The sequence below is a fragment of the Perca fluviatilis genome, chromosome 3 (assembly GCF_010015445.1).
Source record: "Perca fluviatilis chromosome 3, GENO_Pfluv_1.0, whole genome shotgun sequence".
NCBI classification, from domain to species: Eukaryota; Metazoa; Chordata; class Actinopteri; order Perciformes; family Percidae; genus Perca; species Perca fluviatilis.
In genome coordinates this window covers 20599382-20615247 of record NC_053114.1, presented here as the reverse complement: position 1 = coordinate 20615247, position 15866 = coordinate 20599382, and the positions used below count along the sequence as shown (strand labels likewise).

Here is a 15866-nt window from a genome sequence, read left to right as displayed (position 1 = left end):
CGAGCAGTCAAAATCACTCGTGGTGCATCCGGTCCACTAGATCCTCCACGTCTGCACACTGTGACCTTTTTCTTTCACTAGAGAAAATCTATTTTTTTTCTTATTTACACACAGACCACAATAAGATTATAGCTTGTTGGCAGCTTAGCAGACATAATTTAAACATTTATTACAAACTCACTCACATAAAGACAATGGCGCCTGACATCACTGATATGTACCACTCAAAAGGTTTTTAGCTGTTCAGAGCTCTTTATTTAAATGAAACTACCTCCTCCACAAAATGAACTTTGATTTGATGTAATGAAACTGTCAGTAGCTCGTGGCAACCACGATGTCACAAATGACTATATTCTTAATGGGCATCCAATCTTGTAAATTACAGGCGGAGAGAATTGGGAAAAGAAAAGGGAAGGACAAAAGTACTGACACATAATACATTTTCAATGAAGAACAATTAGGTGATCCCAGGTTAGTTGTCAGCTCTGATGGATGCCTAATGTGAACATAGGCACAACTCTCACACTCCTTCCCCTCTTCACTATCAAGCTCCTCTCTCATTTAAAAGTCAAATTCAATTACTCAAACAAAATGTAAATATAATTGCACTCTAACACACTATAAGCTGTGGCTACCTTTAACCCAAACAATTTCATAAATACAGCAACCTAGCCAGTCGTGAAATCAGCGTTGGACTCACAGACTATACTGTCGATTACGTTTTACGATGTATATATTTTCAAACTAACCAAATTATAAAAGACATAAGATTAGTTTGCCTTTTCGTAGAGAAAATGTAATGCAACAAGACGCCCTACGAGCCTATGATGCAAATGACAACTGTACTATGTCATTAACATATGTAGGCCAATTATAATACAGGCAAGCTTATAAAGACGGTTGACATAATTTCATTAAACAAGAGTCTACAGCCATGAGCTAAATGATAACACCAGCAGGCTTAACATGCTCATGGATGTCAATGATGTTAACAAGCTGCAGTTTAGCAGGTATAATGTTTGACACATTATTAATAAACACAAAGTACCGCTGAAGATGCTGGGAAAGTCCTTTATTTTGCAGGTGCGTAGTCAATAACCAAATAACTGATTCTGGTGCTGAATCATAGTTATTTCAATTAGAGATGCACCGATTGGAATTGGCCGATTTTCACGTGATCGGCCATGACCGGCAACGAGCCGGGAAATCTGGCATATGCCGATTTTATGCCGGTCAAACGCACTCGGGCGGTGCATGATTATCACACAACATCAGCATCACACGCACAGTTTCCGCTATATGCATGTAGCAGCGGCGCACCGCCGCTCCTTCAGATGTTTATGAAATGTCATAAAGTTGTAATTCTACACGGCTCTGCAGAGCAGTCCGTTCTACTGACCTCAGGCGAACAGCTCTGCTCTCAGGCTGAACAGCTGGAACATGAAAACCGCACTCACGCGGGTCCCGTGAAATATGACAGCAAAAGTTTATCGGAAAATACCAACTACCACTTTGCTCGTTTGAAAGCCATGATGTCTCTCTCTCATGGGTGGGCCAAATTCTCTGGGCGGGCAAAGCAGAGAAAGGGGAGGTAACCTTGCGCCTTATGACCTCATAAGGAGAAGATTCCAGATCGGCCCATCTGAGCTTTCATTTTCTCAAAGGCAGAGCAGGATACCCAGGGCTCGGTTTACACCTATCACCATTTCTAGCCATTGGGGGGACCATAGGCAGGATGGGGGAATGCATATTAATGTTAAAAAACCTCATAAAGTGAAATTTTCAATCGGAATCGGCTAAAATCAGTATCGGCAGGTCAAACTCAATGAAAAGTCTGAATCGGCCTAGAAAATTGTAATCGGTGCATCTCTAATTTCAATTCATCCTGAGGGGACCATGAACAACCAACCATCATAACAATCCATGCTATAGTCGAGGGATTTCAAAAAATGTCAAGCTGCTGGTGGCGCTTGAGTAAATGTAACTGTAACTGGGGCTATATTTGTTGCAAATTTCATGACAATCCACCCAATAGTTGAGGATATTTCAATTTCAACCACAAATGTCAACCTCACTTTGGCGCTAGAGGAAAGGTCAGGGCACCAGAGTCATCCTCTTGATACCATGAATGTATGTTCAAAATGTCATGACAATCCATGCCATGACAATCCATGCCAAAGTTTATAAGTTATTTCAGTCTGGTCCGAAGTGGCAGACTGACGACAATCCAAACAAATTGCCTTTCCTAGTGCCATGCTAGAAATGAATGGCAGGTGTTTCCATAATGTGGCTATGCAGATCAACAGAGGTCTGTAGAGGCAAAATTACACCCCATTTTAAACTGGACCCTTTACTGCTGCCAGCAGCCGGGAAAACAATGTTTAGTCAATAACGGGTCAATACAACAAGTGGGCTGCTTAAGAGAGGATCACTCAAACTTTACAAAGAGAATGGAACAGGCAAAAAAAGCAGCAGCAGCTAAAGAACATAACATCCTAGTTAAAAACAGAAATTGATATAATCCCAGCCAGCACAAAAGGGCCATGCTGTCTTCCTAAATCACAAACCCAATTAGCAATATTAGAAGGAAAAACAGAGTCAGTGTGGACATTGAGTACAGGAACATAAAAAATAATCATAAGCACAGGCAAGGCAGGGGTTAGTTTTTAAATCCAAATCCAATGCAAGAATTATCTAACAACTGAAAAATAATGAGAACTAAAGGAACATTGATTTTGAGAGATAGTGAAGAGTCTGGAACTACAAAAATGTGTCATGTGATTTTTTTGCCTTCTGACAAAGCATCCATTTTTACTGTAATGTTGAGCTCAAGGAGAGAAAGAGGGAGAGAGAGAGAGAGAGAGAACCAGCTCTCTGAGGAAATTGCCCTCCGCTCTCCTTCATCACTGCAGGTCTGCTTCCCCCTCCTCCTCTCCTGGATGTCCGCCATTAGACACGCTCAATTGGATTCCTGTCAGATGTGCGGCCTCGCCCTGGGGCTCCTTCCTACGGGTGACTGAGCATGCGGTACGTGTGTGTACGAGTGTGTGTGTCCATCTTTGTGCGTGAAAAAGCTAAGCAGCTTTCCCAATAAAAAAAAAAAAAAGGCCAACACAAAATGACAAACGCACACAAACCAAAATGCGCACACACATATACACACAGTTCAAGGCTCAGTTCGCCTCAGGCAGTGGTCCAGAGACAGCTCGCACCTATTAGCATGGGCCTTGACACAGCAGGGTAAATGCTGACACAGATTTGACCGAGAGGTTACGGTGCTGAGATTTACTGTATGCCTACGTTCATTGACCTAGCCTTGGCTTCTCCCAAGATATGTCGGTGTGATGTGACCATTTGAACCAATTGCTGACCTAACGCAGGGGAATAAATAGCTACCTTGGGAGATTTGACCATATAATTCTAGTCTTTATAACACTTGGCTTGTTCACCTCTCACTGGCAGAGTCATTGACTGTTATTTTTGGTCAGAACATAAACGCTACAGCAGAACCTCAATCCTGAACTGTGGAGCTAAAATTAAAGGAATTACAGATGCAATATGACACATTATTGTGCCAATAGAGTATATTTATTTAACCTTTTTTATTTATTTTTTTTACCAGGAATATTCCCATTGCGATTCATAATCTCTTTTACAAGGGAGTCTGGCTAAGACATGTACATATATACGTATGTATAACAGCTGTATATTCTTATCCCTATTATCAATTGGCATTGAACAAAATGCATGGAACATATTGGGGTTCGTATCATTTGATCAGAGTCTATTAAAGTGAGGAAAAGAATCACACCACAGACAAGTTATGGGAGCAGTTTTTAGAAGTGAAAAGAAAACAACAAAGTAACAGCCAAGCTAAAAGCAAAGCATCTGGGAACCTTAATTTCTGATTGTCTGGGTTTCTCTGAGCCTGTGAAGACTGTGTAGATACTTGATGCCACACAGGATATGTGGCAACTAAGTGTTAGGATGTGAATTTTATCATAATAGAAGGGCAGGACTAATAAAAATAGTTTATACTGTACCTCAATGTGAAAAGCTGTTTATTGTACATGTAACTTTAACTAAGCAAAGTGCTTGTGTGAAAGTTGGACGCTGTTAATGTGGTTTGACCTTGTTAGCAGTTGGCTTAAACATGGGTCCCAAATCATACAGGGAGGTACTTTTTCTTCAAGATATAAACATATACTCTATATACTGTACTTGTATTGCCTCACAGCTAGTCCTTTTATTGGATTTCTACCAATAACACAAGCTTAAAAAATTCGGATCTTTCCAGGAGTGACAATAGTTTGTTTCGTTGTTGGGCATCTGAAAGGTATACAAAAACATGTTTACTGTGCGCGTCTCGATAATGATGTAGACTGTAAACTTATTTAAAACTGTTCCAAAGTTTCTTTTCAGACTTAATGTGGATTGTACATTGTGTACAGTACGCATGAAATGTCTACATCAGCAGCACAACTACTCTCCCTGAAAAATACACTGATGTACTGTAGAGCGAAAGCTTCGGAGTACAAGAAAATCTAAACCATAAGTAATGTAAAGTAATGACTGTGCAGGAAAAAAGGCAAAGAGGCATGAAATCCATTTGTGAGTGTGAGGTAGATGTTAAGTTGGGGGCAGTGCAGGAACTTTAGTAGGCTAATTAGCTACTATTATCTGTTGCACCCGCAGTAGCCTGTGTCACTAATCCTGCTGATTAAACACAGTGGGTCTCCGCAGCTCCACAGCTTACAGTAGCGCCAGACTGATAAAGCCACAAAGCTCAGTGATGACATAAATGTCTGGCTGAGACAGGACTGCATAGGACTGACACTGTTCTGCTTTGCATTATACCACAGGACACTGATGTGGGAATCACAAAAAAGAAGTTGAGGTTCTGTCTTAATGCAGCCAATAAATAAAAATAGTAAGAGTTTATAATCCAGCTTGTTAATGCGGTTAAAGGTTTGCTTACGTCAGAGCTGTTTATAAATACAGATATAGCAAAGCAGGCCTATATTTTCAAATATTATTAGTTGATAAAAGACACAAAATGAATATATGAATACACCCATAACTCAAAATAATTAGTTGCGCCTTTTAAATGGTATGATGAAACACCAATCCACATAAATTGGCACTCCAAGATCCTTTTTAATAGGTGTAGGATTTTCCTGAAAAACAATGTATAGATTCATACACAATATTTCATCACTTATGAACCACTAGAAGAGTGTCAGTATCTGAATCTCCAGAGACCCTGACCTGCCAGTCTTTTCTTATTTTGCTGTGTTGGGGACATTTCTGGGCATTAACTTCTATAAAAACGTAGCGACCAGGTGCCAAATCGTAAGAACGCCTCCAAGAGGAAGCGACAAAAATGGCGGACACAGCGCTGAAAAAAACGCAACTATAGCGAGGCTAAACGGCAGGCGGACAAAGCTCATTCCAAAACGAGAGTGAATCTGAGGTTGGCTTTCACCTACTGGCAAGCAACGTGACCCTTGTTGAGCCGGGGCAAAGGGGCTCACTTTAATTGCTGCAAATCACAATCGACAAATCCTACTCATTTAGCCTTTAATGGATCTACGTGCCAACATTTCAGTCAGTTCCTTTAATTGCCAACACATTTGTGGTAAACATCAACTTTAACACATGACTGTGGTCGGGTTAGCTCAGTTGGTAGAGCAGGCGCACATATGTAGGTTTACTCCTCGACTGAGAAGGTCCAGGGTTTGAGTCCAACTTGTGACAATTTCCTGCATGTCTTCCCTCTCGCTTTCATATCTAGCTGTCCTATCCATTAAAAAACAATTGCGGAAATGCCTAAACAATTATATATATATATATTTTTTAAACTTAACGTGATTAAAGATGCATTAATTATTGTGCTTTTCCTAACAAAATGTAATCAAATCCTTCCTGTAATACAAAAACAAACCCAGGCATTACCAATACCACTGAAAAACAACTTATTAACCATTAGCCACCCAGTTTCAATAAAATGTGAACAGTCATGTGTTAATGTTCTCACTCCCACACAACATGCTTTCAACAAGTTTTCGTGTTTCCACTATGGGTCAATCTATAGTACAGTGTACTCACAGTGAACATGGCACGGAAGTTGCTGAGATCTGTAAACAGTTCCTCCACAGAGGTCTTCTTGGGGTCGATGGCAAAGTACTCCAGCATATTTTGATATAGCGTCTCCATATTGCGGTGCATTATCACCAGCTTGCCATACTGCTCCCTGGCAACCTTGCTGAAGCTGTGAGGGTTGTGGTCAAGGTCACCAACACATCTATCACACATTAAATGTCAATTAAATATTGCAGCAAGTATACTAGTCCCCTATTTGACAGCAATGCAGAAAGTGTAGGAAAAAAAACAAAGCGTTCACATTTGTTGCCGTAATGATCTAAAGCTGGAAAACAGATTCACAGTCAGTGGTGGGGAGGAGCCTCTCTGGCTCTTATTGAGCCCCTTCATTGTAGCTCAATTGATGGACCTATTTGACATCTGGCCTGTTGAATCTGGCTGGGGATGGGACTACCTATTCACAGCTGGGTAAATGCTGTTCAATAGGCACCGTTTCCAGATTGACTTGTCAGAAATATCTTTCCAAGCCAGGATCTGGGGGAAAGAGGTATGAGGAAAGCCTGAGCAGGTGATGGAAAGCAAGAGAGGGAGAAAAGAAGAAATAGCCAAGAGCCAGTGTTGATAGGTATCCTGGGGTGCAAAATGTTTCTCCTCCTCCTGTTCCCACTCGCCTGACTTTTCCCTATTCCAAAGAAATCAGTGGTCCACTGCAGCTCAAGAATTTCTGCTCACTCTTGCTTTCCGACTGATCCTTTACTCCTTCCCCCCCCCCCCCCACCCTTTCCATCAAACTGCCTTCTCACATTCAGAAGTGTAACACTAGACCAATAACACAGTAAATGTATACTCAAGTGGCGCATGAACTGATAATGGATTTTTTTTAATGTCACCAATGTGACACTCCAGGCTTCTCATGTTTAGCTGGTAACTGTAGATTTTGCTGATTGGAATAATGTCACCAGCATATTTCATCAGCTGCAGGTAAAGCCGCCATTTGTGAAATTTTAACGTGATGATTGTAGCATCTTTAATGAGGCTTCTTCAGGATGAGTGGTGGAACTTTAAGAATAAAAAAGAGCAAATGTCCTTTGATCTAGTAATTCTAGATATATTATAGCCAGGATGACTGGGGATCTTCAAAGATATGACTGAGTAAGGTTCAGTAATGGTCAGTGTTATCTAATGTTAAATAATAGAAAAAGGGTCCAGTCAAAATTTACTCAAAAGACCTCGATTATACAAACCTGGCTTGTCAATATTGATAAAAAAAAAGAGACAGACATTTTTAGTGTAGATTAATAAAGGAATCAGGTTCAGAATCAGAGTTAGAAACATTGCTGTGGAGGTTAGTACACCTCTTTTTGGTTTAGTTTTTTTTTTTTTTTTTTACAACCATTCAAAACAACATTTCCAGGTTGTACATACAGGCTGTGACCATTAATTAGGGTACCAATCAAAACTGTAGTGGTTCTGCTGTCTCAGCCAACAAAAGTTGATCTCAGATTACCGTTAAATTGTGGGACGTGGATTCAAGCAGGAGCACAGTGTGAGGTTCGCATTTGGATGGTCTTGCGGTGAATACAACATCTGAGCACCCCAAGATACTACATTTTATATAAAATATGGGGTTAGCAACACAGTTAAGCCCTGATGAGTGTGTGTCAAGCAGACTTGTCTCTATGAAACTTGGGAGCCTTGACGCTCAGCATTTTCAATTTATTAGAGGCTTACAGTAAGATTTCAGATTTTATTTTCAAATTTGATGGAGTGTATTTTTTTTTTTTTAATCACTGTTGCTAAACTTAGACATTTTGTGCAGGGCACCTGGAATTGGAAAGCAAGGTAGTGAAAGACTGAGCTTTCACATCTATTCTCAGTGAACCTTTCTGTGTTTCACTCAAGTTCTGTGCTAACTACTGCAGCACAAGCCATCAGTGCCCCAGCCTCAAGGCTATCGATCAAAACTACATCAAGAAGGCTAGGTACAGGGTTTACTGAACACACACTCACACACCTGGTCTGAGACATGCCTGTCAACCTGAACCACTTGAACTACCTCAAAAGTACAGTGAATAATTAACACAGCTGCCAAACAGATATGGACAGATGTCAACAAATGGACCTGGATATTCAAAGAGGTCCGTTAAACAGTGAAGAGAAATTGTGTATTCATGGGTTTGTGAATTAGCGCTTTTGTTTAATTATTATAAACTGACAACTGAATTAAAAATTAAAAACACTCTTGTTCCAGGAACCTACAACAATGACCGACGTTGTGAAAGAGAATGACAGAAAGTAGTAGGATGCTCGGTCTCAATTCTCACTTTCATGTTCAAGTTTAGGTGTGAAGTACCCTACAAAGAGAGAGATGAGAGTGGTGCGATATTGTTTTTCCCACTATGGCCACCCCAGGCCCGCCCTTCAATAGCATTCACACACTACTATCGGCCAGGCGTCCACGCTTACATGTACAGGTCTTATCCCCTGACCAATCCCCTAACCCTAACCACTCGAGGTCAAATGCCTAACCTAAACCAATCTGGCTGCTTCGTAGGGTGGGTCTTGGCGTGGCCATAGTGGGATTCATAATTTTGCAACCTGTGTATAGGACCAAGTATGGGAGGACTATCTATGCCTCCCTTTTGTTTGCGTTTTAACAGCATCTTATACCTCTATTGTTTATTTTATTTGAGCGAGTTGCAATGTGTTGTGGATAGTCCTTATTTAAACAAAGTGGTGGAAAGGTTTCATTTGAAGGGAGAGGGGTAGAGTCACTTTTGCAAAGCTAAGCTGAAAGGTGATGGGAACTAATGAAACACAACATGAGTATTTCATTAAGGATATGTGTTCAACTTTTACTCTGTTTGATTCATTACAGTAAACTTATTATTACTCATTGAATAATGCCCCGAACTGGTGAGTGAATGCATGGGCCGTGTGTAAAGGATATAGCCATTTTAGTGAGGAACATGTCGTTGGGGTCATCGGGGGAGGAGAAAGTCTCCAGGTCTCTCTCCAGCTGCAGCAGCTGCATCTCCATCTGCCTGAGGCTCTTTTCCAGATTCTCTGCAGACACTGACACACACAGCCACATATATCAAGACACACACACACACACAAAGACATTCGTAACAGCACACATAAACACACCCACGTGCCAAGGAAATGTGAAAGAAAAAAGCAGAGAGAGGACAACTCAATTACAGTTGCAATCAAATGCATTATTATTGCGAGGCTCTGAAAGAATCAGAGAAAAACAACAAATACAAAATAACAGGGAAAATGAGAGAGAAGGCAGCTCAGTTGCAACGCATGGTTATTGTGGGTTCACACTGTGCCTGACACACCATGGGAATAAACAATGACTGAGGAAAAAATAAACATCAAGTGAAGGTAGCTTTTTATTATTCTGTTTGCCTTTTATATGCCTATGTGTATGTCATAAACAATTTAATTTATATAAGAATGCAATGCCTTTACTGACACACGGTAGTGAAAACAAATATCTGCTATGTTTGCTCATATATTTAAAGTGTATGTGTGGCTTTTTTAGTAACACTAACAGAGTAACAGACTGATGTATGAAGATGGCTGCTGGAGTAGAGATCTTTCTACGGCCTTCAGCCTTTGTTTTTAGTGCTATCAACAGGTGGGGGAGCAGGGGAACACTGAGCCTAACTTTCTGTTAAGTTGGTCATGGCTGACACTTTAAGCTAGTCACTGAATATAGCATATGGCTTAAATTACCTTGATTAGACCCTGCTTGACAAAAAGGCATAAGCTGCTTATTTTTAAGTAGTTTCAAATGTCCCTTGATCCTAATACATGCTTTACTTAAAAGGAAAAAGAGAGAGAGAGAACTTCAATGTAGCTAAGCTTCTCACTCAATTTGTAGCCTAAACCCCATTTACTGATGGGAACACACTGTTTTGTAAGCACGCACACACTTACACACTGGTTCAATCCGACATCTTAACTACCGATATTTTAATAAATGAATCTGCAGTAGCCAAGGTTGTACATTTTCTTTTTAAAAAGTGTAGTGGAGTCAGGGTTTGGGCAAGACTTTTTTTTTTCTTTTTCTTTTTTCACGGACAATATGGGCTTTATTTTCCAGAATTCTGGCCATATAGAACAACTACCGGATATATGTTGACAATAGCCATTTAATAGCCTACATTTAAACAGCATTGAATACAGAAAACACAAACGCTATGATCTAAGCAACAACAACAAAACAAAACTAAAAGTAAAGCGCTGCAACGTGGGAAGGGAACATTACTGCAAACGCCAATAAAATCAGAACTGGATTTTCACTGTCAGTTCACTACAGTTCTGGCACAACATAGGGCTGTGCAATTAATCAAAATGTAATCGTGATTATGATTTTGGCTCCCAACGATCACAAAAACAGAATAATCGAGAAAAAAAATTATTTAGCTCATTACGTTTTGCAAGTAAACTCTTATTTTCTCTTGTGTTCTGAATGAAAAAATAAAGTTTAAATAGGAAAAGTATTAAGGCAAATTTCACAGATGTAGGTTTTTTTTACTGTTGATTTATTTAAAGGGGTGATAGAATGCAAAACCGATTTTACCCTGTCATAGTTGAATAACGACAGTTCGGTGGGTAAATAGGACATACATAGAAGCTCAAAATCCCACTGACACCCCTTTACTATGAAAATCTCATATTTTGAAACTGCCTCTGAAAACGGGCGAATCCCAACAAAGCTGAGTTGCTTACGCAAGCGTCTCAAAATTCGGAACCTTAAGAGAACAGTCACGCCCCAATATTTACATAGGCTACACAACTGACCTGAGATCAGGTAGTTTTCTGAATCTAGCTAGGTCACGCAGATCTCTCGTATTCCATTACAAAATTCACTTCTGAAACTTTTTTATGCGAGAAATCAACCATATAAAGCTCGAATATGGGCCGCTTTACGAAAATGGATGGCTAATTGCAAATTTTCTCCGACTGTGTGTCGGAGTTTAGTGCCGGTGTTGGTGCTGCCTGGGTTGCTACATCGCCACCCTGACCGCAGTGTCAGCGAGCTTGTTACGCCCGCAACTTTCTTTACCGCGCCCGCAGGTTCCAGTTAATCTTATAATGGGTATGTGTGTTGAGTTATTTAAACAAACAATCGGGGAAATAAACACGCCTCTTGTCCGCGAGTCTCATTGATAGAGCCACGGTGAGATGGAGTCCATCAATGAGAGCTAGCTAGCCTCCTCCTAACTCTGACATTCACAAAAATACATTCAATTGAAATCCGAAATCGGACAAGTGTTAGCTAAGCTTTGTAAGACCGTGAGGAACCTGTAATATTCATGCCGTAACGAAATTCAAACTGTAAATATACTTTAGTTATGCGAAAGTGAGCAAGCTGCGGTATTTCCCCATTGTAATGAATGGGACATATAGCAAGCAGCTGCTGGTCCTACAAAGACGCCTTGCGTTCATAAAAATGCCTTAAAATCAAATCGGACACAATGGTTAGCTTTATAAGACATTGGGGAATGATGTTGTATAGAGTGGTGGCGAGAATTCAAACTGTAAATATAATTTAGTTATGGCGACAATGTAGCTAGCTAGCTGCGGTATTTCCCCATTGTAATGAATGGGACATATAGCAAGCAGCTGTTCGTTCTACAAAAGAGCCGCTAGCGTTCATACAAATGCCTTAAAATCAACAAATCGACACAACGGTTAGCTTTATAAAACATTGGGGAATGTGTTGTATAAGTGGCGTGGACGAAATTCAAACTGTAAATATAATTTAGTTATGGCGAAAGTGTAGCTAGCTAGCTGCGGTATTTCCCCATTGTAATGAATGGGACATATAGCAAGCAGCTGCTTGTCCCACAAAGGCGTACCGCGTTCGCACATAAAATGCCTTAAAATCAAATCGGACACATCGGTTAGCTTTATAAGACATTGGGACATTCAAAACCGTAAATGTATTATTTATAGATATAGTTATGCGGGCAGCTGGCCGCGGAGCCCCGTAGTGCAGTATCCACAAAGGGTGACTTTGCCCTGGGTATGGAGCCCAGCAGGCTGTCGCTTTCTCGTCAGACTGTGTGGAGCTCCTAAAGTCCGACATGTCTTACCAAATTTGCAATTAGCCATCAATTTATGTAAAACGGCCCATATTTGAGCTTTATATAGTTGATTTCTCGCTTAAAAAAGTCTCAGAAGTGAATTTGGTAATGAAACATTGCAGTGTCTGGAATATGAGATTCTGTCGCTTCTCTAATGTATGTATGTGTATTGGGGATTCGCTCAACCAATCAGCGCGCGTCTCTAATGTCTGCGTATGGCAAGTCGCTCAACCAATCACCGCGCAGCTCATCTAAATATTCATGACCATACCATATTTGGAAGAAAAGCTCTTGTTACAAATAGGGCCAAAACACAGGGATGCATAAGGGCCAATAAAATATCAACCAGGCCATTTTCAGCACAACCAATGTTACATACCCCATTAGGAGACCATAAGGAACAGTGTGAAATACCCTATATAATCATTCTATCACCCCTTTAACTTTTTCCACTGTTTTTTAAGTTCAATAATTGCAACATCTTTCCAGAAGTTAACGAGTAATTGTGTCAAATTATCGTGATTTCAACATTGACCGGAATAATCGTGATTATGTTTTTTTCCATAATCGAGCAGCCCTAGCACAACACCAGCCCTGCTCCCCGCCAGCATCCGTTTAAAAAAAAAAAACTCCACCTCCCAGCATTCCAAAGCTCCTGTGCTAGCAGTGTACCTGGTAGCATAACTTTAGCAACAAGTAAAGCTTTCTGTCTTTTAGGAAACTCACCAACGTCATATTTATACGTTTTACAATGACATACTATACAGCATTTTAGGACAAAGAGACGAAATGACATTCCTTTTAGTGAACTGGGTGCTGTGCTAAAGTCACAGTCACATTTCAGTAGCCCTCCAAACGCACAACATACTGTGGCCTCTGAGCTTAAAGGCTAATGGGCCTCTTGACAGAAATTCTTCATAAAAAAGAAAACTATAAATCTTTGACTCAAAAAAAAAATCAATGATTTCCATTCATCTGACCAATGTCCAATATGATAAGTACCATAGACAAAATTGTCCAAAAGACATTTTAGTAAACAACCAGAAACTGACGCTTCACCTGCTCTATCCTTTTTTTTTCATATTTTAATCTTTGTCTTTTTTTGTGAAGGCTCTTCTGCATAACCAAGCAACCAAAATCTGCCCAATGAGGTGTGGGCAGCGTGAACAAGTGGAAAAAGGCCTGACAGGCAGTATGTTAATAGAAATTGCTAAAGCCCAGAGATGCACTGACTGAGAAAAGACAAGGGAAGGGACAGAAAGCAAAACAGAGACAGATCTCCTCTTTGGTTGGATTCACAATCCAAGCTGCAAGATTTTGTTGATGAGGCTCCCCCAGGTGGAGGGGCATCTGACAAGAAGTTAACAAAAAAAATGGAGGAATATGCTTCAGAAGAAAATCTGCCTGGGACTGAGTGTGAGCTGGAATATTTTGTTAAACACACAGAATTGTGTTTCAACACCGATGATACTGATTTGTATAAACACACAACTTAGGAATTCTGAAATAACAGCTCTGAGGAACGGTGACAAGAAGAGATGGAGACAAAACATAAGGGTGTTTCCATGTCTTCTTTGCTCTCTCTGGCCACCCTGCTCTTGCTTTTTCTTTCTGTGTGTTAAAACGTGAGTGATTTTTATGAGCACTGGGGCCTTTTTGCCTCTGTGGTCCAGAGGGGTTGCAGACAGATATAGGATGTTTTAGAAGAAAAATAATTGGAGTATTTGTAGAGGTCAAATCCCCCATTGACATCCTTTTATTACTCTGCCAACCTGCTGTGCTATAAATGAGACTGAGTGGAGCACACAACCATGCATACTCGCTCGCAAACAGCAATGCCACACACAGAGCTCCACTATAGATCACCCTTTGATGTATGGAAATTAAGAGAATGAAAAAATGCAGATCTGCCTCCTGAGGCCAAAGTCTGACAGACAAGTGTGACTAGACTGATGGTGCCTGAGGCTGGGAGCTGGGGACTCGTAATGCAAGAAATCCTGGTGCATTCCCCTTAACATGCTGAGCACCTACTACATACAAAAAGAGCATGAAGGGCATTGAATTGCAAGTGTAGACTGCTCTATATACGTTCAACCTGAGGCTCATCACTCAGACCACATGCGGCAAAACAAAGCTTGAACAGCATATTAAAGAACAACCCAGTCTCACGGCAGGTCTTGAAATGGTCACGTTATTTAATCTATAGATTCCTGTAAAAGGACACGCTATTCTCGTTTTGTTCGTGTTGGGGAGGACTATTTTTAAAGTAATATATTTAAGTGGGAAGCATGTTTCGTGATCACAGCACGACTACGGTAGCGAGTAGTATGAAATGCCGAAAATCCGCGTAGGGAGGTTGGTTGGGGTGGTGGATGGGTCAAACAACACAGGACTTTCACCCCGGAGACCGGGGATCGTGTCCCGGTGTGTGACGTGTCCTTTCCCCGTTCTTCTTTTCCTAAACCCGACTGTCCCGTTGTTGTGGCGCGTCCCCAGACACCGCGGCTCGTGTCCCGGCGTGTGGCGTGCCGTTTCCCCGTTCTTCTTTTCCGAAACCCAACCTCCTTATAGATGCTTCCCATTACGTGCTGACCAGCACGAATACATTACGTTCTCAGCAACACTAAATAACCAAGGTAATCGTGTCCATGTACACGAATCGATAGATTAAAAATAATGTGCCGTGAGACCGTGTTGTAAAGAAACATCTCATCTCTGTATTCTCACATTACTCCTTAATGACTCCTCAGGGCCACAAGCCTTGAACAGAAACTGAACGAAAGCAGAGCTTCTGTCTTTGCAAAATAAAATGTATGCAGACACATCTATTTAGTATCACACAGATATTACCAAGTAAGCAGTGTTTCAGCTGCTGAAAGGCGGTGTCTCCGTGTTTGTCTGATTTCAACAACAAGCTCAGCACCAAGTACCACAAAACAAACTACCCTAATTGCCCAAACCTGACTGCTGTGTATTGTGATGAAAGACAAAAGGAATAGAGTAGAAAAGGGTAGAAGAGCAAGATTGATAGACCAAAAACAGAGATGCTGTATTTCCATTCAATTGTGAAGCGAATTTCAAGCAGACTTTTGAATTGTTGCAAAAAAGAAATGCAAATTAGGCACATTACCATCAACTGGTTTGGAGCAAATAAACTAGACTACGCAAAGCACAGTTTCATCAGAAGTTGGTATAGGCTTCGCACCTTGGCCATATCACCCATCTACTTTGTTTCAATTAGGCAAGTTTTAATTGTTCTTTTCATGTCAGCTAGTATTTACCATGTTTAATGCAATCCTGGGAAGACACCAACAGCAGAAACCGCCATGTCGAGTTAAATATCCACTACGTCAGAATTTATTGGGCAAAGGCATTTCCATATCTCATTTAGCGCATCAAATTTTTTTCGATCAAGGCAAAAACTACCTCAAGCGAGCGTAAACACTTTTTATTGAAGTTTGATCGAATTTCGCCATTTCCATGCAACTTTTCTGATGCAATACTTCAAAATGCGCATAAAAATGCATTCATGGAAACACGGCTAGAGACACAGACAAGAAAGAAACACAGAGACAGACACAAAGATATATTGACAGACAGATAGATACATAGAAAAATGACAGAAGCAGCATACAAGGACTGCTTCTCCATGTCAGG

The 15866-nt window shown here is 40.7% G+C and overlaps 1 protein-coding gene across 6 annotated transcripts in view; it reads right to left on the bottom strand.

The window, feature by feature from the left end:
* Positions 1-15866, bottom strand: part of LOC120555780 (protein diaphanous homolog 3-like) — a 188877-nt gene that overhangs the window by 77727 nt on the left and 95284 nt on the right. For all 6 annotated transcript variants that reach the window (XM_039794835.1, XM_039794839.1, XM_039794838.1 and 3 more), the window contains 2 exons: positions 9053-9177; positions 6109-6273 (listed from right to left, as the gene is read on the bottom strand). In XM_039794835.1, coding sequence (XP_039650769.1) covers positions 6109-6273; positions 9053-9177 — 290 coding nt within the window. The remainder of the gene's footprint in view (positions 1-6108; positions 6274-9052; positions 9178-15866) is intronic.